Source organism: Monodelphis domestica, chromosome 2 (assembly GCF_027887165.1).
Source record: "Monodelphis domestica isolate mMonDom1 chromosome 2, mMonDom1.pri, whole genome shotgun sequence".
Classification (NCBI taxonomy): Eukaryota; Metazoa; Chordata; class Mammalia; order Didelphimorphia; family Didelphidae; genus Monodelphis; species Monodelphis domestica.
Genome location: NC_077228.1, coordinates 386,819,102 through 386,842,693, shown reverse-complemented (window position 1 = coordinate 386,842,693; position 23,592 = coordinate 386,819,102). Strand labels below are relative to the sequence as shown.

At 36.6% G+C, this 23,592-nt stretch overlaps 1 protein-coding gene across 2 annotated transcripts in view; it reads left to right on the top strand.

Annotated features, from left to right (window-relative positions):
* The window catches only part of CEP85L (centrosomal protein 85 like), a 156,858-nt gene that overhangs the window by 40,578 nt on the left and 92,688 nt on the right, over positions 1-23,592 (top strand). For both annotated transcript variants that reach the window (XM_007484484.3, XM_056818682.1), the window contains exon 3: positions 21,688-22,466. In XM_007484484.3, the coding sequence (XP_007484546.1) occupies positions 21,688-22,466 (779 nt within the window). The remainder of the gene's footprint in view (positions 1-21,687; positions 22,467-23,592) is intronic.

Genomic DNA, 23,592 nt, shown 5'->3' with positions numbered 1-23,592 from the left:
TTTCTTCTGTTTCTGTTGTTTGTTCAAATTCACCCCTTCTTTCCTCCCCGTATTTATCTGTGCTCTTGTTCTTCTCATTTTTTTGTTTTTTGGGGACTTCTATCAGTCTCCCCTCTTGGAGCTTTAACAGAGGATCTCTTGGTGTAATCTCTGGGGGATGGTTGTTGCGGGTTTGAGCTTTCCTGTCCTCTGGAGGCTTTTGATTGGCTTAAAGTCCAGCAGTCGATGAGGATGGATGGGGAGCCTGGGCTTCCCTGTGTTCTGGAGACTTTTTATGGGACTGAATTCAGCTTAGTTGGGCTGGGTTTACTCTAAGTTTTCAACTTCCTGGACGGCTGGAGCAGATATGGAGGATCTCCAAAGCTCTGGCCAGGCTGCCAGGTCTATGCTCCTTCTAGGCTGCCATCTTGACTTTGCCTCTTGGTTTCTGTTTTTTCAGAAAGAAGACCCTGAAATGTAGATGCTATACTATTTGGTGCATACATGTTGAGTACTGATAGTTCCTCATTGCCTTACTCCCTTTTATCAGGATGTAATTACCTTCCCTATCTCTTAACTAGATGTATTTTTACTTTGGCTTTGTCAGATATCATGATTGGCACTGCTTCCTCCTTTTTATCAGTTTATGCCCAATAGATTTGGCTCCAAGCTCTTACTTTTACACTATACATGTCTATCTCCCTTATATGAGTTTCTTGTAGACAGCATATGGCACGGTTTTGGTTTTATGTGTGAATTCATTCCATTCACATTCAGAGTCATGATTACCAGCTGTGTATTTCCCAACATTTTGATTTCTTCTCCTAGTCCTGCCCTTTCTTCTTTCACTATTTCCTACTATACCAGTGTTTTGTTTTTAACCAATCCCTTTATTTCACACCCATATTTTGCTTCCCTTCCACCCCCCCCTCCTTTTTTATTCCCCTCTTATTTTTCTTTAGGGCCTTTTTAATCAGCCCCTGATACTCTTCCTCCCTTTTTTTATTATTTCCCTCCCCACCAGTCTGTTTGTTACCCGTCTAATTCTCTATAGGGCGCGAATCAATTTTCTGCCTAAATGGATCTAATCGTTCTTCTAATGGATCTAATCGTTCTTCCTTCTTTGAGTCAATTTCAATGCACATAAGAATTGAGTATTTCCTGTCTCAGACTTTTTTACCCTTCCGGTATATTGTTCTCCCCCAGTCCTGCCATGTGCTTCTTTATAACGTATAAATAAATTTACCCCATTTTGTCTCTTTTCCCATTTTTCTTAGTATTAATCTCTTTTTTTTTAACCTTTAATTTTATATATATATAATGTCTTGGTGTTTCATCCTATACAGTTTGTCATTGTTTCCTCTAAGGATAATTCTTCTAGCTACCCAGGTGATAATATTTTTTAATTGTTACCAATGTCCTCTTTTCTTGTAGGGATATCAATCATTTTAACTCACTGGTTCCCTTAAAAATAGTCTTTTTTTTGTTTTTTTCCTCTTAATTACCTTTTGGTGATTGTCTTGAGTTCTGTGTTTTGGCATCAAATTTTCTGTTCAAGTCTGGTCTTTTCTTCATGAATGCTTGGAAGTCTTGTATTTTATTAAATAACCATACTTTTCCATGCAAGAATATAGTTAGTTTTGCTGGGTAGTTTTTTCTTGGTTGTAGGCCTAGTTCCCTTGCTTTACAGAATATTATATTCCATGCCTTTCAATCCTTCAGTGTACATGCAGCCAGGTCCTGTGTTATCCTAAACTTTGTTTCCATGGTATATAAATGACTTCTTTTTAGCAGCTTTATAAATATTTTTTCCTTGGTCTGGTAGTTCTTGAATTTGTCTATAACATTCCTGGGTATTATCAATTGAGGATTATGTACAGGGGGTGATCTGTGGATTCTTTCAATCTCTTTTCCCTCTTTCTCTAGAATGGCGGACCAGTTTTTCTTGGATAATGTCCTGTAGAATGTTGTTGAGCCATTTTCTTTTGTCTTCTGGTAGTCCAATGATTCTTAAATTGTTTCTCCTCAAACTGTCTTCTAGATTTTTTTTTTTTTGGATGAGGTGTTTCATATGTTCCTCAATTTTTTTCATTCTTTTGATTTTGTTTCATAGCTTTCTGCTTGTGAAGTCATTTGCTTCTAGTTGTTTGATTCTAGTTTTTAAAGACTGAATTTCATCCTGGGCTTTTTGGTCATCTTTCTCCTGATCGTTCATGCCCTTTGTCTCATTTTCAGGCTGGTTAATTTTGGCTTTCAAGACACTGTTTTCTGTTTCCAGTGACTTATTTTGCTTTTTAAGTTCTTTTCCCAATTGTCTTCAGCCTCTCGTAATTATTTTTTGAATTCTATTTTGAGTTCTTCCAAAGACTTTGTCTAATTTGCTGTAGTTTCTGTGCTTTTCCTTGGTGTTTCTTGGTCCTCCTCCATTCCATTTACTCTTTGTTCATTGGCTGGATAGAAGCTGTTTATTACAATTTCTTTTTTCTTTTCATGTTGTTTACTGTAAACCTTAAAATTTCTTAGACTTATGAATGTTGGAAATTTCCCCATTGGGAAATTTCATACTTGAAAAATTTCCTACTGATAGTAAGAACTCTATTGGAATGTGAAACTCCTTGGCATGGGAGGATCCTTCTCCTCCCTACTTAAGACTACTTTAGGACAGAAACCTTTTGCTAAACAATGGAAAGGGCTTTGACCTATGCTTAAGCATAGAACAGGAGAGTCGTGATTGATTTTAGAATTGATACAATAGAGATACTTGGAATGACAGAATCAGGTCTTGGAACTTACAATCTCCATCCTACTCAGAGTAACAGGATTTAGGAAGGGCTGCAGCAAAGATCAAGATTTAATTATTTGAGAATATGACCTTCAACAGACACGTGCAAAGGAAACAGACCTCTGGGCGGTCCTGGGTTAAGCTAGAGTCACCATTGGCACAGGGGAGACATCAACAGTGATTGGTAGATGTGAGAACTGAGGGGAGGGGACTTAGAAGTTTTGCTTAAAGATAGCGGGGTCTGAGGACAGGGGGAGGAGGTTTTTCTCGGAGGAAGTTTTTTGCTCTGGAGGAGTCTGAGAGGAGGGCTTTCTCTGAAGGAAGCTGGAGGTGGAGGCCCCTGAGACTGTTTCTCCATTTTGGTCACGTGAGTGATAGGGACTTATCTCTTTTCTTTGCCTCAGCTATCTAAGGGCTTGGGCCTTTTGGCCCAGCCTAAACAGAGGGGGTATTTAAGCCCTATTCCCTTCTCTCCTCTCTCTCTCTCTCTCTCTCTCTCTAATACCTTTCTTCCTCCTGTTTGTAATTAAAAACACCATAAAAGGTTGACTGCTGACTTGAGTTTTCATTTAGGAATTACATAGCTGAATTCCTTGGCGACCTTAAATTAATATATATCAGTCTTTTAAAGTGATTTCCATGTCACATTACTCAAATCCATACACCCCCCTAACCCCAATTGCCTGTAGTCTTTCTCCTTCCTCTATTTGCTAAATCTGTGTTTTTTGGCTGTTCTGTCCTGAAGGGCCTTCTCTGCTCTGCTGATTCGCCAGGTTAGGCTGATGGTATTAATGAGCCCTGAGGTCAGATCTTTCCAGCTGGCTGCAGAATCTGAAAAGGAGCTGGCCTTCTCACTTGCTTGTAGTTTGTTACAACCTTTTCCCTTGGAGCTTAGTCAGCAAGTCTTTGAGATTAGGTTTTTTTTTTTTTTGGTGGGGGGTGTTGAAGCTTGAGCTTCCCTGGCCTCTGAAGGATTCTTATCTGTCCTATTGATAAGATTGAGCCAGGGCAGAGTTGATCTGCAAAGCTAGCTGTGTCCTGAGGCCAAAGCCTGGAGAAGGGTTGGTGGGGGGCAGGATGCAGTGTTTTGGCTGTGCCTAGGCTGCCCCTCTCTGCTTTTTCTCCAGCTGCCTCTATGCCACCTTTGTTCCATGCCCAACTGTGTCTGAGTCTGGCCCAACTGTGTCAGCAAGGTGCTTGCACTTCCAGAAATTTCACACAGCTGGAGACTCAGCATTGTAGGTGGGGGAGGGGTTCTTGGACCTTTTCCATCCCCTTAAACCTGCATGTTCTAGGCTTTTTTGGCGGGTGTACCTTTTATGTTGAGTCCAGCAGAGCGTTCCCTAGTTCTGTCATGTCGTTAGATTTGGTTTTCAGTCCCCTCGAAGCATTGTGTTTTTGATTTGGTGAGGAAAGGTTTGTGGAGGTCTGAACTTTTGGTGTCTCTAAGCTGCCATCATGACTCTGCCTCCTCTTAAGCTTTGGTTTGAAAGTTCCATAAGTTTTTTTTTTTTAATGTGAATATCCTTATACCGTTCTATAGCTCCTCTATATTATCAACAGTAATTAACAACACAGGCCCATTTTGGGTATCTTGGATCTTGTGCTATCCTTTTTTCCCCTAACACTTTGATATTGCAGGATTAAACTGTTTAAGTTACTTGGTTAGGCCTTATTTTCTTATTGATAAGTTTGTGTAACTAAAAGTAGAGGTTTGATAGCTAAGGTAAGGGTCATACTATAAAAGAGACACTTATTTTTATTCAGTTATGGCATTCTTTTTCTTTATGCATAGAGTTAAGTACTTAAATTGTGTGGCAGTTGTGTAGGTGAGAGATGAAATGAATGAGGAAATGAGGAAAGGTTTGAGCTTCTCAGCACATTTATTTATTTATTTATTCATTCATTCATTTATTTATTCATTCATTCATTTACTTATTTATTTATTCATTTATCTATCTATCTATCTATCTATCTATCTATCTATCTATCTATCCATCCATCCATCCATCCATCCATCCATCCATTCATTCATTCATTCATTCATTTATTTATTTATTTATAAAAACCCTTACCTTCCGTCTTGGAGCCAATACTGTGTATTGGCTCCGCAGAAGAGTGGTAAGGGCTAGGCAATGGGGGTCAAGTGACTTGCCCAGGGGCACACAGTTGGGAAGTGTCTGAGGCCAGATTTGAACCTAGGACCTCCCATCTCTAGGCCTGGTTCTCAATCCACTGAGCTACCCAGCTGCCCCCTCTCAGCATATTTATTAAGCAGTGTTTGCTAATTGCTTAATACTTCTGGACTAGTCACCTTCTTCAACTTTGGCAGTGAACCTTGAGTACAATATAATCAATCAAATAAGGTTAATTAATTAAAAGAAAAAATCCCAAATATAAAATTAAGTCATCTGTAGATGACTTCATCATCAGTTGTAGAAATATTAGTACCAAAGGAAAATTGATAGCCTTTTGAACAGAAATAAGGCAATATTATGTAAAGATACGTTGTTACTGTATTGAGAGAATGTGAAAGTAATCTAAATTTGAAAGTTCAAAATCTGAACTTTTTGTGAAAAAAAAAATAAATTTTGTGGTTTCGCTAATGTGTTCATTCGTTTTAGCTTTTGAAATTTTTGAAAAGAAGTTGATAAATTTCATGTCTTCAGATAATTTTACTAACATTTTAATTGAGGACGAGAGGAATAGTATAAGTTTTCCCTAATACTTAAAAAATGCATATAGAATTCTAGAATTCGATCATATTTTAATAATCTGGGAACTGAGACACATTTTCACATAAAAATATTATGATGTGATGGTGGCTAAATTTCTTGACCGACCTACAATAATCTATGTAATTATATTACTGATACTTTATTGTCTCCTCTGGCTAGATTGCAAGCTTTTTGAGGTAATAGAATGTTTTCCTTTCTGCTTGAATTTGTATCCCCATTCTTCTCCAAGGTGTACTTTGGTCTTTTACCATTCTAGAGCATCATTACATCCCAGGTTTTTACCTTGAAGTCTTAATCCAGTCCTGGAGTTCCTACTTTGAAATGAAATTACTCTGAGCCCTGTGTGGTCCCTAGCTCTGATCTGACAGGTCCTACTAGAACCTCCACTTAACGTATGTCTGCGCTAGTCATATCTTCATTTCCCACCAGGATCTACCATTTTTCTCTACTTTTGTCATCTCCACGCCCCTTATTCTCTGTCCCCATTTTTGTTTCCTTTTATTTTTTGTCTTCCCTAACTAGAATATAAGCTTCTTTAGAGCATGTAATGCCTCATTTATAAAGAAAGGTTGGCACATGGTAAATCCTTAATATATACTAGTTAACTTAGTACAATGCCTTGTTCAACTTTCATTCTATTGGGAGACTTTATAATGGTTTCTTATTTCCACCTCCTATAAATCTATGTTTCTCATAAAGCAGGTTACTTAAAAATGAAACACATTTAGATTTCTTTAAATGGTGCCTATGTTTTTCAAGGCACTATTCGCTCCAAAAATTTACATGATTCTGTAAAATATGTTTATAAGAGCTTTTTAGACTTTGGAGGCTTCACAATGGTATGTCTGGTAGAGCCCTTAGTCCCTAAAACTCACTTTGTCTTGGTTATATTATAGATCCTCCCCTCTTTGGTACTTTAAATGACAGTTAATCTCAAGCTCTACCGCAATTACTTCCTAGTCTTAAGAATTGTTTTAATCTACCATCCAGAGAATAAATAGTAAAAATTTCATACTTCCAAAGCTTATAGTGCTGACAATTGGTAAAAGCACATTGGCAACTTTTTTTACTAACTAACAGTCTTAGAGACCTTCCCAGAGTCACTTATCAGGCATTGGACTTGAATACAGATTTTAAATCTCTTTGGGATACAGATCTAGTAGTGGTATTGTTCACATTTAATATGACTTTTAAGTAATTTTTTTGCTCGTTATATCTAGGATTGTTTCTAATTAATGTTTTTATTGACAGCTAGATAAAAAGACAGTTAAGACCATTAATACAGCCTTTCTGGGCAAAATTTTCTTTATTGTGGTATATCATCACATGTTTGTAGAGGTTTTTGTTTTTGTTTTTTTAATTAAAAATTTTAAAACCCTTACCTTCTGTCTTAGAACTAGTACCATGTATTGGTTCTATGGTGAAAAAGGGATAAGGGCCAGGCAGTGGAATCTAAGTGACTAGCTTAGGGTCATATAGCTAGGAAGTGTATGAGGCCAAATTTGAACCCAGGTCGTCCCTTTTCTGGGCCTGGCTTTCAGTCCACTGAGCCACCTAGCTGTCCCCTGTTGCAGAAGTTTTAAACTTTAAACTTAAAAGGTTTTGATATCTACTCTTTTCAGAAATAGTGTAGTCTTTCTGTCTCTTCTTTCCCCCATTTTATAAAATATTAATTTCTTTTCTTAAAGCCTTTTTCCTTCTTATTGGCATTGAGAGGTAAAAGCTATGCCAGGAGAACACCCTTGATCTTTTTTTGTATCTATTGACACCATTGCCTATTCCCTTTTCCAGATTATTTTCTCTTCCATAGTTTTTCTTTTTATTCTCAATTAAATATCATCAAATTAAATGAACATATATATATATATATATATATATATATATATACAGGATTGTACAAAAAACTGACTCTTAATAACAATTTTCTTTTTAAGAATATGATAAGTTAAACATGAAACTTCCTTTCTTTTAAAAAACCTTCCATCTTAGAATTGATACTGTGTAGGGGTTCCAAGGCAGAAGGCAGTCAGGGCTAGGCAATGGGGGTTAAGTGACTTTCTCAGGATCAGATAACTAGGAAATCTCTTGAGGGCAGATTTGATCTCAGGACTATCCCTAAGCCTGGCTTTCAAGCCACTGAGCCACCTAGCTGCCTATAGCATAGAACTAACTTTTTAAGTCATTTCCCTTCCTGTGATACTCTTATCTCTTCCTCTCTCCCTTGGTTTCTTGACGCTGACTCCTTCTCTTCCTCCCCAAGGGTTTTTAATGATATGTTCTCTGCCCCCATGCTTGTCCTGAGTTTTTCTATCTCTTCCTGAACTTTACTTTTACATACACATCTGGCTCTCATAACTACCTTGAGCTCCATTCCAAGCCTTTTCATCTGACCATTTCAAATTTCACTTATCTGAAAATAAAGCTAGAGTTCATTATTCCATGTCTCCACTCCTGAAATTCACCCTCCTTTCTCTACATCGTCACCATCTTTCTCATCATCTAGGATTGTAATCTTATATTTTCCTGTATTCTTCATTCTTAATTACCTGTATTATTTGTTAAGACTTGTTCATTCTATTTCAGTAATATCTCTTGCATCTGTCCCCATCTTTTTATCTACTCAACCACCATCCTAATTCAGGCCCTCAGCCCTTTTTATTTGTACTTTTGCATTCTCCTGTCAGGTTCTTTTCCTTCATCAAATATCTGTTCTCTTCAGTTTGCCCTCTTTCCTAAAACATGTCTCTCCTTTGCTTAAGAAACTTCAGTAGATTCTGTAGTTTCTAGAATAAAATTAATTTACTTAGCCTTGATATTTAAAATGCTCATCTGCCTTTCCAGACTATAGCTATAACCAGAATTTAAAGTAGAAGTCAAACACATCAGTAAAAATAGTGGTTTTAAAAACTAAAGTTATACCTGGAGTTTGCAGGAACTCATTGTATAAGTACTTTTAATAGAAAAAAGTCATCAATTTTTCCTTTTACTCTCCCTCTTACAATAAGTCGTTAAATGCTACTCTTGCTACATCTGTTGCACCTCTCCCCTTGTATTGCCACCATAAGGGTTCAGATCTGTATTAGCTTTTGCATACATTATTATAATAGTCTCTCAATTAACTATTTCCCACCTACATCTATTTTGTTCCTTTTATAGTTTATTCTTCAAAAAACTACCAAAAGTGGGGACAGGTAGGTGGCTAGTTAATAGCTAGAGTTAGAGAAACAGGAGGTCTTGGATTCAAATGTGGTTTCAGATACTTCTCAGCTGTATTCTTTCTCATAGGTCTCTCAGAGTTGTTCTGGATCATTGTATTGCTGTTAGCAACAGTCTTATCACATTTGATCATTCCATAATATTGCTATTACTGTGTATAATCTCCTGGTTCTGCTTATTTTACTTTGCATTTAGATCTTTCCAGCTCTTTCTGAAATCATCCTGTTTATCACAGCACAATAGTATTCAGTCACCATCATATACTACAATTTATTCAGCCATTCCCCAACTGAAGGATGTCCCTTTCATTTCTAATTCTTTGCTGTCACAAAAAGAGCAGCTATAAATATTTTTACAAGTAGATCCTTATCCCCCTTTAGAAAATCTCTTTGTATCCCAGACCCTAAATATAGTGCTATTGATCCCAAGTATTTAGCAGGCACTTTATATTTGAAGATTTTTTCAAGATCCTGAAAACAAGTTAAAGGAAGGTTTTTTTTTTTAAACCCTTACCTTCCGTTTTGGAGCCAATACTGTGTATTGGCTCCAAGGCAGAAGAGTGGTAAGGGCTAGGCAATGGGGGTCAAGTGACTTGCCCAGGGGCACACAGCTGGGAAGTGTCTGAGGCCAGATTTGAACCTAGGACCTCCAATCTCTAGGCCTGGCTCTCAATCCACTGAGCTACCCAGCTGCCCCCTAAAGGAAGTTTTAATGCCAACACTTTTATTAAATATGTATTACTTTTATAGATATTTTTAAGAAACTACCTACCCACATTTAATCATGTTCTCCTTCCTCTTCTATCTCCTTGAAAGTTGAAACATCATTCGAGTCATCACCATCACCCTCTTCTTCTCACAAAACATCATCTTCACTACCATCCATATTGATTGATACACAACATTTAAAAAATCCAAGCACAGTGGACTTGGTGGAGATTTTGTCACAAGGGGTTTTGATCCAGTTTCCTTATACAGTGACTGATGGTTTCTTTATTTTTCCTTATGGAGTAAATTTATGGTTTCTGGCCAGCATCCATTTATTATATTCTTTCCTCAAATGATCTTTGAATGGCTTATTAATTACTACATCTAACACTTGTAGTTGCAATGTCATTCCTCCTAAAATAACAACTATGTAGGTCCATGAGCATTTCAGCAATTCTCTTATTCACATTTTCAGTTGTGTATTCCTCTCTGACTCAGTAAGTAATGCACCCGGACACCTATCCCAGACCACATTCAACTAATCTGACACAAGTTCTTCATCCATCTATCCCTTTTCCTGCACACTCCTGATGGTAACTTTTCCTTAGGTAATGTTTTATGCCTTAAAATTATGTAAGGAGACAGGTTTTGCCTGTTAGCTGTGATTGCATGTATCACAGTCATTCTAGTTTTCTCATTTTCATTAGTTTTAATCATTACTTATTTGTCATATTTAGTATTAATGGTGACATTTGTCAGAATATCAAAATAAACAGGCGTTTGATCAGTGTTTCCCATCTGCCCCAAGAGACAGCCATACTTTTTATGTATGCTGAGGCACACAATACAAAAACTTACGATTTCAAAACTGGAAGTGTTTGAATAAAGTGCTAATGTGACTTTCAGAAGTACATATTGAGGGGGAAAAAGATTGCACTATGTTCAGGTTATGGTATTGGTGGTATTACTGATTTAAAGGGTATATTTTGTTTTATCACTCCTTAGGCATAATTCCAAATTCCTTCCAGAATGATTAGATCAATTTACAGCTTCACCAACAATGCCTTAGTGTCCCAATTTTGCCACATCCCCTTCAACATTTATCATTTTCCATTGTCATACTGGCCAATCTGATAGATGTGAGGTGGTACCTCAGAGTTGTTTTAGTTTGCATTTCTCTAATCAAGAGGGATTTAGAACATTTCATATGATAATTGATAGTTTTGATTTCTTCATCTGAAAAGTGCTTATTCATACATATCTGTTCACCATTTGTCAGTTTGGAAATGACTTGAATTCTTATAACTTTGACTTAGTTCATTATATATTTGAGAAATGATACCTTTATTTGAGAAATTTGTTATAAAATCCCCCCCTCTGCCAGCTTGTTTCCCTTCTAATCTTGATTGCATTGGTTTTGTTTGAAGAAAACCTTTTTAATTTAATATAACAAAAATTACTCATTTTACATCTTGTAATGTTGTCTACCTCTTGTTTGGCCATACATTTTTTCTATCTCAGATAAACTATTCTATGTTCCCCTAATTTACTTATACTATCATCCTTTATGTTAAAATCATATACCCATTTTGGCCTCCTTAATAGGGTGTAAGATATTGTTCTATACCTAATTTTTACCGTACTATTTTATAATTTTCCCACTGGTTTTCATCAAAAAGTGAGTTTTAACCCAGAAGCTGGGATCTTTGGGTTAATCAAGCACTAGATTGCATAGGTCATTTACCCTGATCTATTCCTTTGATCCACCCTTCTATTTCTTAGCCAGTACCAGATTGTTTTGATGATTACTGCTTAATATCAAATCTGGTAGTGCTAGGCCACTGTCCTTCACATTTTTTTTTTCATTAATTCACTTGATACTCTTCACCTTTTGTTTTGTCAGATGAATTTTGCTATTTTTTTCTAGTTCTATAAAATAGTTTTTTGGTAGTTTGATTGGATTCGTATAGTACTGAATAAATAAATTAATTTAGTTAGGATTACTATTTTTATTATATTAGCTCAATTTACTCATGAGCAATTAATATTTTTCCATTTGACCTGGTATTTAAATCTATCCCCAATATTTTTTTAAATTAACCCTTCATCTTTACTTCTAATTACTCAGGATCTCAGAATAGTAAGGGATGTCAGAGACCATCTACTACAAATAGTACCTTAATAAGAATATATTCTAAGCATACTTGAGAAGTCATCTAACCACTAAACATATTACATTGATAATTTTAGTGTTTTTAATTTTCATTTGGTGTGAGTTGATGGAAATTTGGTCTATAGTTCTAGAAAGAAAAATTCATCATTATATTCCTTTGTATGCTAGCTTTTTTGGGCCAAGTGATAAAAGAACATTGTTTCTATTTGTTAGATGCCATTGTTAGGAGTAAAGGGCTTTCACAAAATAACTTAATTAAAACAGACACCCTGAAATCAATAGTCATTTATATTTGCAGCATTTAAGGGAAGACTGTATCTTATACAGAGAGTCCCATGAACAAGGGAAGGCTGTATGTATAGTAAGGCTCATTCATCTTTCATGTTGAGATTGTATATATTTTCATAAAATCCATGATTTAAAATTTTTTTTGAGAAAAATTTCTGGGAAAGAAGCTTGCTAACTCTTTGAATCCAGAAAATGAACTATTTGGAGAAAGATGCCTGCAGGAACCTCCATTGCATCAGAAGATACAGAATAAACTTTAGGGTGCAATTGATTGAACTGAGGGGGATTGAACAGATATTATGAATGTAAACCCTTATGCTAAAGGGGACTGCCCCCAATTGACTTCTTGTCAATGTGCCCAGAAAACATTGGTTTTGCATGCTCTCTCTCTCTCTCTCTCTCTCTCTCTCTCTCTCTCTCTCTCTCTCTCTCTCTCTCTCTCTCTCTCTCTCTTATCTCTAACTATTGTAGTTTTCTCTTAGAAAGGTGCAATATTAGATGCACCTGTAGTCAGAATATTTTTAGGGGTACAAGATGATTATATCAATTGATCCATTGGGGAGACTAGTGTCTCAAAGGATCACAGGGGGAATTGTGAAGATAGGATTAACTCTCCCCTGCCCACTTTTAGATTTAAGCACCAGAAGTGTATACACCCCACTTGATAACCCATGTGTGCTAAAAGTTGGTTGCAGTTAGTCCATGTAAAGTGGAGGAAAGCACAGGAAGTAACACAAAGAAGCGCCTTTAAAAGCAGTTGTAACTTCTTGTGAGAGGGAGTTCTTTGAAGTTCGAGTTGGAGGCTGGTGAAGGATTTGCTTTGTGGACCGAGACTGACTTTGGTGAGGTACCTCTTGGATCTTCCTTTAGGACTACCATGTGGGTGAGTGAAAAGACTGACTCCTTTCCTGGCTTTCTGGAGGGACTAGCCTTCAGAGAGGCCCCCATCTTGGAAGAGGCTTCGTGGCTTGGCCGAAGGCTGAAGGCTGAGGGCTCACCGGCTGAGGACTAATTAGCCCTACCTGAGTTGAGCCAGGGGCTGGTGCAAAAATACTTAGTGTGTTTAAATTAGATTCCTTACTCTATCTTCTTTCACTCTCTCTCCTTTTGTAAATAAACTACCATAAAAAATCATTCTGACTTGATTAATTTCGGTGACCATATTTTTCATAAATATTCAACCTTAATTTTTAACCCTCCCAGTTGTGAATCCCAACTGCAAAGGCAGGGGACAGGGAAGGGCAGACTCTTCCCCCCCCCCCCCCCCCCCCCCCATATAATCTATCTGATGTTCTGTCAGGAGTCTTGGGAATTGTCTTCAGGGCAGGACAAGTAAAAAGCGTCTGAAGGTCTTATGAGAGGCTGTTTTTTTAGGGTCTGGTATACGGTCATACCATGTCTTCATTTGGACTCTTGGACCTTTCTTCACTCCCTGTATCAGGGTGGCTCATGTGTTTTAAAGAAATGATTGGAGTTGTAGGATCATCTGTTATAAAGAGCTTATTACCACAGTGGCACATTATGTTATTGTTTAGTTGTGTCCAACTCTTTGTAACACCATTACGGGTTTTCTTTGCAAAAATATTGGAGTGTGGTTTGCCATTTCCTTTTCCAAATAATTTTACATATGAGGAAATCAAGGCAAGCAGGGTTAAATGACTTGCCCAGCATCACCCATCTGGTAAGTGACTGAGGCCAGATTTGAATTCAGGAAGATGAGTCTTAACTAACTCCAGGCCTGACACTAACCACTATGAAATCTACCTTGGCACATGGTAGGCATTTCCCTCCTTAGTTGGTTGAAGAAACTGTTAGTTTTGTGGAACTTTCTGTACAGAAGAAAGGGCTGTTGATTTTTCTGAGTACCCCATTATATCAGTGTTTTTGCTTCATTTCTGATACTCATCTGTTTAAAAGTTTCCTTTAATCTTTAACAAGAATTTCTCTTTAAATTTTAGTGATAATATGGTGTAAAGGAAAGAATAATGGTCTTGTGTTCTACAAGAGATATGGATTATGATCTCACCTCTAATACTTTAGTTTGTATCAATAACCTGATAATTATTTTGTGAGGTTAACTGCTTTGCAAATTCTATTTGTTGCTTTATTAGAATACTAATTAAGAAGTTAAACAGTTTGCTATATCTAAGTTGCTACTTTGCTCATAGGAAAGAAGATTTTTATAGTTCAGCTTAATTGAATTTCCTACTTAAAAACTTATCTTTTCTATTTATATTAACTTATTTGCTACTTATTTGCTTTTGTTGACCTCAGGTACCTTTTTATGAAATAGAGACTTGGAGGTCAGTTGCAGTTATACTAATAATATATGTATGTATTCTCTACTTCTGTCGCTGTCTCCATCTCTTTTTTTTCTAAATATATTTATGTATACTATAACATTTACATATAAATATTAATTTATAAAAATATATATGAGACATGAGTTTTCAGTCTAGTTCTAATCTAAATCAATCTAAATCTCTACTTTTTTAGTGAGATGAGATGAACTAGCTATTTGGCAAACTAGCCAGGCTATACATTTATGGAATTCTCATTGAACTTAATCTAATTTATATTACTTTGTACTTAATAGATAACTAACTGTTCATTACAGGGAGAAAAGCAGGCAGGAGAAATCTAGCATCTGGATGCTAACCTACTTCATAAACTAAACCAAATGAACATGCCTTAAGTGGCATTCCTACTGTAGATTGTAGAGTATGTACAAAGTGCGAGTCTGGAAATCAGGGAGACTCCTGAAAGCCATATATAGGAATTTATTCCTTGCCTTTTGGGACTCTGGGGGGGAAAGTGGGCTGCTTTTGGAGTCAGAGGACTTGGATTTCAATCTCAGGCTGTGATATCAGGTAACTTTGGGCAAGCCATATACTTTTTTTCTGGGCTCAATTTCCTCTTCTGTAAAATGGGGTGGGGGGGGTGTGAATGATCTGTGAGGCCCTCTTCAGGACTATGATCATATGAACCATATAACTTCCCATCCAACCACTTTATAGCTTTTGATTTTTTTCAGAGTGAGAACTCAATTTCTACCTCTGCTCTAGTTTCCTCTTCCATCCACCTTTTTCAGTTCCTTCCTCTCAGTTATACTCTTTCTCTTGTAGTTTACAATCTGTTTCCCTATACTGATCCCTTCTCCTCTAAATACATATATGGTGATAATAATCTTAACAACATTTATATAGTTATTTAAAGTTTGCCAAAAAAAAAAAGCACTTAATATCTCAGTTGAGCCTCACAAAACCCTGTGAGGTAGGTACTATAGGTATTATTATCTCCATTTTACAGATGGAGAAACTGAGGCTCAGAGTGGTTAAATGACTTGCCCCTGGTCATGGAGCTAATAAGTGTCAGAGGTGGGATTTGAACCCAGGTCTTCCTGACTCCAAGTCCAGCACTCTTGTCACTAAGTTACGATTGCTGCAGGTAAGTGTCCCTTTTTCTTTTAAAGTAAAAGCAAACTTTCCTTTATCTTTTTCCTCCTTTAAGCTACTAGTTTCCACAATTTCTCCTTTTTATTATTACTTCTTATAAAAATCACATACTCAATTTAACCAGTATTTATTAATCACCTATTGGTGTACCAGGTACTGTTTCTACAATCACCCTAGGAAGAACTTCAAGGTAGTCTATTGCAATGCTTGCATCAGTTTATTTTTCTAAGAATTCTTCTATTCTCCTTTCCCCCATGAGTGAATTGTAATATGCCTCTGTAGTTAGGTTCTTGCTGAAGGAGGAATAGATGATTTTAGGGCAGGAGACTGTATAGTCACAACTGAGTTTTTAAATGGTTACTTTTTCAGATTAGATAGCTTGACTCTTGGATCTTCCCATTTCTGTGATCTACATCAGATGTGATTCCCAAGGCTTGAGACACCCAATTGTATAGTTCTTGAATGTTAGAAAAATTATAACTTAATAAATTATCATTCTTAGGTCTTGCTTCATTGGAGTCAGGAAAGTGGTTCCATCACCAGCTCTGATACTCGATGATAGAGAAGACCTTTTACATCTCTGAGTGTGTTTTCCCACTTATAAATGTAGCAAATGATACTTTTTAGGGTTGTTGTAAAACTGAAATTAAATAATGTATCTAAAATCCTTTGCAAACTTTAACTACTATATAAATGTTATTCACAATTTAGACTTGTTTAAAGATTATCCTTTGAAAAATAATGATGTATTATGATCTGAAAGAAGATCAAAGGGTAGGTAACATACAAAATGAATTAGAAATCTTAACTCAATTTGCATTTAGCTTCATTAAAATTATGATTGTGATCTTTGGTTAGAATATAATATGACAGGAAGAATACACTTTGTTTAGGAGAAACAGGGTAAAAAAGTTACAGGGGTGAGAATAGCATTGTGTGCCCCCGTAAGGGAATTGTGGAGCTAGAAAGTGATACCATCATAGGAATGTACTATATGCCAACTGGATAGAAAGTTGAGTAACATCACAAGCCTGGCACAGAAGTATTTCATACAGCAACAAATCCTTTAACTAGACATGTACTGGCACTTTGTTCCGAAAGCAGAACAACTTATTAGCTTGCTTTAATAATACTTTTATTCTTTAAAAGGTAGGGAGAGGGATCAATAAAGTGCAACTTATCCTGAATCTTATTTTGTAGATCTGGGAATATTAGGAGGAACTGACTACTGTTCATCTTAAATATTTGTAAGATAGGAGAGGAAACTCAGGAATAGGCTGAAATATATCCTGGATTTTTAGAAGAACAGATATGAAAAGGTTTAGATAAAGGATAGATACAATGCTGTGGCCTAAATGTCTATAGAAGTCAACCAAAGAGTCCTGGGAAACTCTTCAGAAAGAAAGTTTGGAAAGAAAAAAATATTTCTGTTGAAGTAAAATAAGGAAATTTGCCAATCAACTGATAAATAATATAATTCTCAGGCTCCATTGTGTTATTATGTTAAGTTCTTGGCTATCACATTTTGGGAAGGATTTTTGGAAGCTAGATAACATTCAAGGAGGGGGCAACCAAGATAGTGAAAGGATGTTGGAAGTCATTTTATGAGGATCTATTTAGATACTGGGAATATTGAATCTAAATGCCTTCACATATTTGAAAGGCTTTCAAATACAGGAGAAATTAGCCTTGTTCTGCTTGGTCTCAGAGGGCAGAACAAGGAGTAATGGGGTAGAAGTTGAATAAAGATAAATTGGCACTTGGTTTAAGAAAGTATAAATGCTCATATAATCTGAGCTATCTAGAAATGATGTGGTTGGCTTTAGATAGTAGATTGCTCTTTGCTAGAGCTGGATAAACTCTTATAGGATATGTTGTCAGAAGATTTTATGTTATGTGGATTGAACTAGAGAATCCCAAGATCACTTTCAACTCTGAGATTCTGTTATTCAAGAGATAAATTGAATCTGAAATAGTTTAATAGGTTATGTACCTTTTTTTCTGTGTACAAATAACTAGACAAAAACAGTCTTCTGAATAATTAGTTAGACTTCAATTTAAGAATAAACATATATTCTTAACCTTCCTGTCTCCCCTGCCTTGTAGGTAGTTCATAAAGTAGGACCTCGTTTTATACAGTTGATATGTTCCAAGATCCTTTGTGTGAGTTCAAAAATCTTGCTTAATAGCCACCTTATTTAGAATTTTTCATATGGCCATAATCACACACTTTACAAGTTTTCTTGGGATTACCAAAACTAATAGCATCACTATTACTTTGGGGCCATTATTAATAACTAGTATTAATGAAAAAAAAGAGAAGCACTGTTCTGACCATGGACATGACTTGTTACAAGCAAGAAAGACTAATGTAGGAGAGTCTCCCCCCTTTCCCCCTTTTCTTAATTACCTTTTGGTGATTCTCTTGAGTTCTGTGTTTGGGCATCAAATTTTCTGTTTTAAGTCTGGTCTCTTCTTTATGAATGTTTGGAAGTTTTCTATTTTATTAAATGACTATACTTTCCCATGCAAGAACATAGTCAGTTTTGCGGGGTAGTTGATTCTTGTTTGTAGACCCAGTTCCTTTGCTTTCCAGAATATCATATTCCATGCCTTCCGGGCCTTCAGTGTAGATGCAGCCAGATCCTATGTTATTCTCACTATCTGAATGACTTCTTGAATTTGGGTATAACATTCCTGGGCATTGTCAGTTGGGAATTAAATGCAGGAGGTTATCTGTGGATTCTTTCAATCTCTGCTTTTCCCTCTTGTTCAAGAATGTTGGGACAGTTTTCTTGGGTAATTTCCTGTAGAAAGATGTTGAGAAAAAATTTTTTTTTAAAAATTTTGTCATGATCTTCCTTTAGTCTAATAATTCTCACATTGCATCTCCTGGATCTGTTTTCAAGGTCTGTGGTTTGTCAATGAGGTTTTTCATATTTTCCTCAATTTTTCATTCTTTTGATTTTGTTTTATAGATTCTTGCTGCCTTGTGAAGTCATTTGCTTCTAGTTGCTGTATTCTAATTTTTAAAGATTGAGTTTCATCCCTGACTTTTTGGTCATTTTCTTTCTGGTCTGTCAACTTTTACCTTCTTTGCCTTTTTCAAGCAGGTTAATTCTAGATTTCAAGACACTATTTTCTTGTTTTAGTTCACATGCCTCTGTTTCCAGATGACTTATTTTGCTTTTTAAGTTCTTTTCCCAGTCTTCAGCTTCTCTTAATTGTTTTTTGAATTCTTCCAAAGCTGTCCAGTTTGCTAAGTTTGCTAGAGTTTCTGTGTTTTTTGCTTGGTGTTCCTTGATCTTCCTCTGTTCCATTTGCTCTTTGTTCATTACCTGGATAGAAGCTGTTGATTATAATTTCTTTTTTCTTTTTCTGTTGTTTACTCATATTTTTTCCTTTCCCCCTCCCCCATAATTGGCTGTAATCTTGCTCCGCTGATTATTTGCTGGGTCTGTGGGTTTGGGCTATTCTGTCCTGAAGGGACTTCTTTGCTCTTTTGATTGACTAGGTTAGGTTGATGGTATTAGTGAGCCCTGAGGTCAGATCTTCCCCAGTTGGCAGCAGAAACTGAAGGTGAAGGTGTGGAGCCTGGAGGGAGCTAGGCTTCCCACCCTGTTAGCAAGGTATTCTTTCATCTTTTGCCCTGAGATCCCAGTCAGCTAGATTCTTACAGCTATTCTCAGCCCAATCTATGGGGGAAGGGTATTGGAGCTTGAGTTTTCCTGCCCTCTGAAGGCTTCTTATTTGTCCTATTGATAATTTAAGCCAGGGCAGAGTTGATCTGCAGAGCTAGATGGGCCTTGAGGCCAAATCCTGGGGAGGGGGTGGGGCAGGGAAAGATAGAGTGTTTTGGCTGTGACTAGACTGCCCTCTCTGCACTTCTCCTCCAACTGCCTCCCAGCCGACTGTCTTCAATGCCCTAAGCCTGGCACAGTTGGCCTTCCTTCTTCCTTTCCCTTGAACCCGAGAGTTCAAATTCTGGCTTTTATTTTGGCATACTTTTTAGGTTGAATCCAGCAGGAAGATCCCCTAGCTCTGTTCTATTGTTAGATTTGGTTGTCTGTCTCCTGAAACCACTTTGTTTTTGATTGGTGTGGAAGGGTTTTCAGAGAGGTCTGGACTTTTGCTAATGTTTGGTTCAAAACAGTGAAATGGTACACACTAACTATTCTCAGTGTGAGAATGAGTGTTTTGGGGCCAACTCCTGTGAGACTTAATGGTGCAGATTTTGTGTGTAAAAATGTTTTATTTTACATATTTTTCTATCTTCATTTTTTTTCAGTTCCTAGTTGAAAATATCTGAATTTGCATCTATTGCATTTGTGTAAAGTATAGGTCCTGCGGCATGCTCATTTCAATATTTATTTTGTCTCTGAGTGGTTGTCATTAACCATTTGTTTGAACCCTCAAAGACTCTTGATAGATATTTCTGTAGATTATTTCCTTGTACCTAGATTACTTAATAATGACTGTAATGATGTTTCTAATTTCCTCCTTTTATGTATACTGAACTAGTCCTCAGTTTTTAACAATATTTCATCCATCTTGTTCTTTTGTCTATTATTATTTTTTAAATCCCTACTTTATGTCTTAGCATCAGTACTAGGTTCTGTGATTCTAAGGCAGAAGAATGGTAATGACTAGGCAATGGGGGTCAAGTGACTTGCCCAGGGTCAGCTGGGAAGTGTCTGAGGCCAGATTTGAACCCAGGACTTTCCATCTCTGGGCCTGGCTCTCAGTCCACTGAACCACCCAGCTGCCTGGTGCCTTCTACCCCTCCCCAAATCATTTATTTTTAAAGAAGCAACTCCTGTTTTTAAAACTGAAAATGTATCTGTTTCAAGACTAAAAGTTTCAGGATTTTTTTTCTTCATTTCCCTTTCCATTCCTTTTGAAAGTTTCTTTCAATCTGTATTATCCTGTGAGAAGTAATTTTGTTTTTCAGTAGGGGATGCTAATGTAAAAAGTTAAAAAGATATGGACTATATATGATTCTTAGAATATCATGTAACTTCTCATAATCAGTTTTCATGTCTGCTAAGTTGTATTTATCCAACTTAGGGATGCTTTTATGAATATATGGTAGAAATAGTGAGTTCTTTTAAAAAAAGAAACTTTGTAAAAAAATACATTTTGTAGTAGTAAATTCAGATGATTGATATTTGGTTGGTTTAATTCTTCAAGAGATGACATTTGTTGAGAGATTCATCTTTTGGACAAACTTATTTCCTTATTTTCTTTTAAGTTCTCTTTTTGTTTTTGGTTGTAAATATACAATATCACTTTATTCTTTAAAGCCTTGAAATTTGGAAACCTTGTAGTTGATTCATGGCAAATATTGATGTAGTCTAGTTAACACACCTGCAGGCCTAAAATATATTTTTTTGTAAGAGAAATACTGTAGTGATTGGCAGGATAAAATGCTGAAAAAAAGAAGCATATCTAACTACTTTTAATGAGTTTCCAAGAAAAATAAGGGAGTGAGAATACATTGGTACTCTACGAGTACAAGGGTCAGAATAATATTGTGTGTCTCTGTTACGGAATGATGGAGTGAGACAGTAATAGTGTCTAGGGAATAGTATCTGTGTGCCACTTGTACAGAAAACAAAAAATTAGCAGGATTTCCTCATGCTCCCTATTCTAAATATTTATAATTAAAGGTACTTAAATTCCTACATATCTAATAGGAGGACAAGAACTTGGAAAGTAGCTAAGGCAAAAATGTTGATTTTCATTTATTTTGCATGTCTTTACCATCAACGTTGGTTGATACTTTTTGAGTATTAGATTGTCAGTTTTATATCTGTGGAACAGTATTCTTCAGGAATCTAAGATATTATTATGGTAATTATTCCCACTGAGGTATATTAGTACCCTTCTGTGCCTTAGCAAATGATCATCCTAAATAATTATGGGAAAAAAAAACGAACTATTACCTGATTGCCAACCTTTCAAGGATCAGCTTCTTTGAGTTTATTGAGGCTAGTCCCTGGATGTTAGAAAATCTGCTACTGGTTCCATTTGTGTTCTATTTGGCAGGCTATTCTAGAACTTGACCTTTGTTGATACAGCCTACAGACTGTCCAGAGTCACACATGTGGTTTTATAAATACAGTTTGTCAAATAACAGTTGATATTAATTTTAACTTTGTTCAATTTTATAGAAAGAATTTTTAAAAATCCAATCTTTCACTTGAGGAAAGTGTTTCCTATTCATAGGAGACAAAAGAAAAACAGCCCATTTTTACTTCTTGCTCTCAGCAATATTTATTTAATTTATTTTCAGTGAGATTTAATTGGACCTTTTATACTTGAATTCATCATAAATTTCTTTTTTCAGATCATTCTACTTCAAGTGGTATAACATCATTCAAGTCCAGCCGCTCACTAATAACTATTCCCACTGCACATGTGATGCCGTCTCATTCCAGTTCTTCAATTTCCAAACACAGGGAAGCACTGACGTCGGATGGGCCAAAATGGAGTACAAGTTTCATACGAACAATGGGAACTCGAAATCGAGGAGACCTGGAGTCTTCACTTGACATGAAGGACATAAGACCTATACGAAAATGGTCATCTTTGTCTAAACTCAGTGGCCCAGATAACTGTGGTCAGAATGGCACTGTTCGATCTGAGGAATCCAGGATGGGTTTAGATAAATTAGAGAGAGAGAGAGCTTTAGCACAGCTAAGGGGAAATGGTCCCAGCTGCTTACATGATAGCATGGAGATGCTTCAACCAGAGGACAAGGAAATGAATAAAATGCGATCTTCAACTCTGGACTGTAAATACAAATTTGAGAGCTGTAACAAAGAGGACTTGGGAATCTCTCCTGCTCATAGGAGACATGCCTTAGACAAGACATACAGTGCCTTACCTGAAAGCAAGTCCTCTGTGTCTACTTCAGAGCCTTATGAACAAAAATATCTAATGCTGGGCCAGCAGGCTATGGGAGGAATTCCTATTCAGCCCTCTATTAGGACTCAGATGTGGCTAACAGATCAATTACATGCAAATCCTCCAGACTGTAGGCCTATTGACGATGCCTTCACTTTAGCTCCCTGGCAACAGCAACAGCTCGAAGATTTAAGAAATGGGAGTGAGCCAGCCTCACAGGTAAGCTGGAAATCTGGTGTTTGCTTCCCTCCAGTGGACGCTGTGGGTTATCACAACAGAACCTTTATTAAATGTTCATTTTTCTTTTTAGCTACAGTCCTACTCACCTACTTTGAGTCATTATTCTTAGCTTTTGATAGATGAAGTTGTTAAAAGTATTGAAATTTTAAAGAACATTTCAATAACAATCTTTGTAATTTCCTTGAGGCATTAGTTAAATGCTAAATTGCATGTGTTGGTTTCTGTACAAAGAAGGAAGACAATATATAATACATTATAGAAATAGTTTTTCAGAGTTTTGGTGCTTAGTAGAATATTTCATGGGATCATGAAGTGGAAGAAATCTCAGATTATTTGGTCCATTCCCTTCATTTCACAGGTGAGGTCCATCTGAAGCCCAAATAATTTACCCCAAATTACATAAATGACTGAGTTTAGATTTGAACCTAGGTTGGTTGACTTCAGATCCAGCGTTTCTTTCCCTTTCTTCTTTCTAACACCCTACCTTTCCAAGCCTCCTTTGTTTCCTCAGGCTCCAGTTTTTAAATCTTCTGGATTCTGCTTCTAGAACTGCTTTTAAATCTTGCGGCACCTCTCTATTCACAGCCACTATCCGATTTAGATCTGTATTACCTCTTTACCAACTATTTCAATTGTTGCATTTTTGGTTGCCTTTGCTTTGACTTTATCCCTTCACCATTCTGCTTTTGTTTGTTTGTTTTTTTTTAAACTTTTACCCTCTCTCTTAGAATCCATATGAAGTATCCATTCCAAGGCAGAAGAGCAGTAAGGGCTTGGCAATTGGGGACAAGTAACTTGCCCAGGGTTACACCAATCTATTTTTAATAGAATTGAAAAATTACCATTCCTAAGGCACAGGTCTGACTATTTAGTTCACTTGCTGAAAAATCTTCTTTGGCTCTCTATTGATAGGATGTTAAAAGTTCAGACTTGCAACCTGTTATTTAAAATGTTCCACAGGGGCAGCTTGGTGGTTCAGTGGATAGAGAGCCAGGCTTGGAGATTGCAGGACTTAGGTTCAAATATGGTCTCAGACACTTTTTAGCTTTGGGACCCTAAGCAAGTCTCTTAATCCCAACTGCCTAGCCCTTACTGCTCTGTGGTT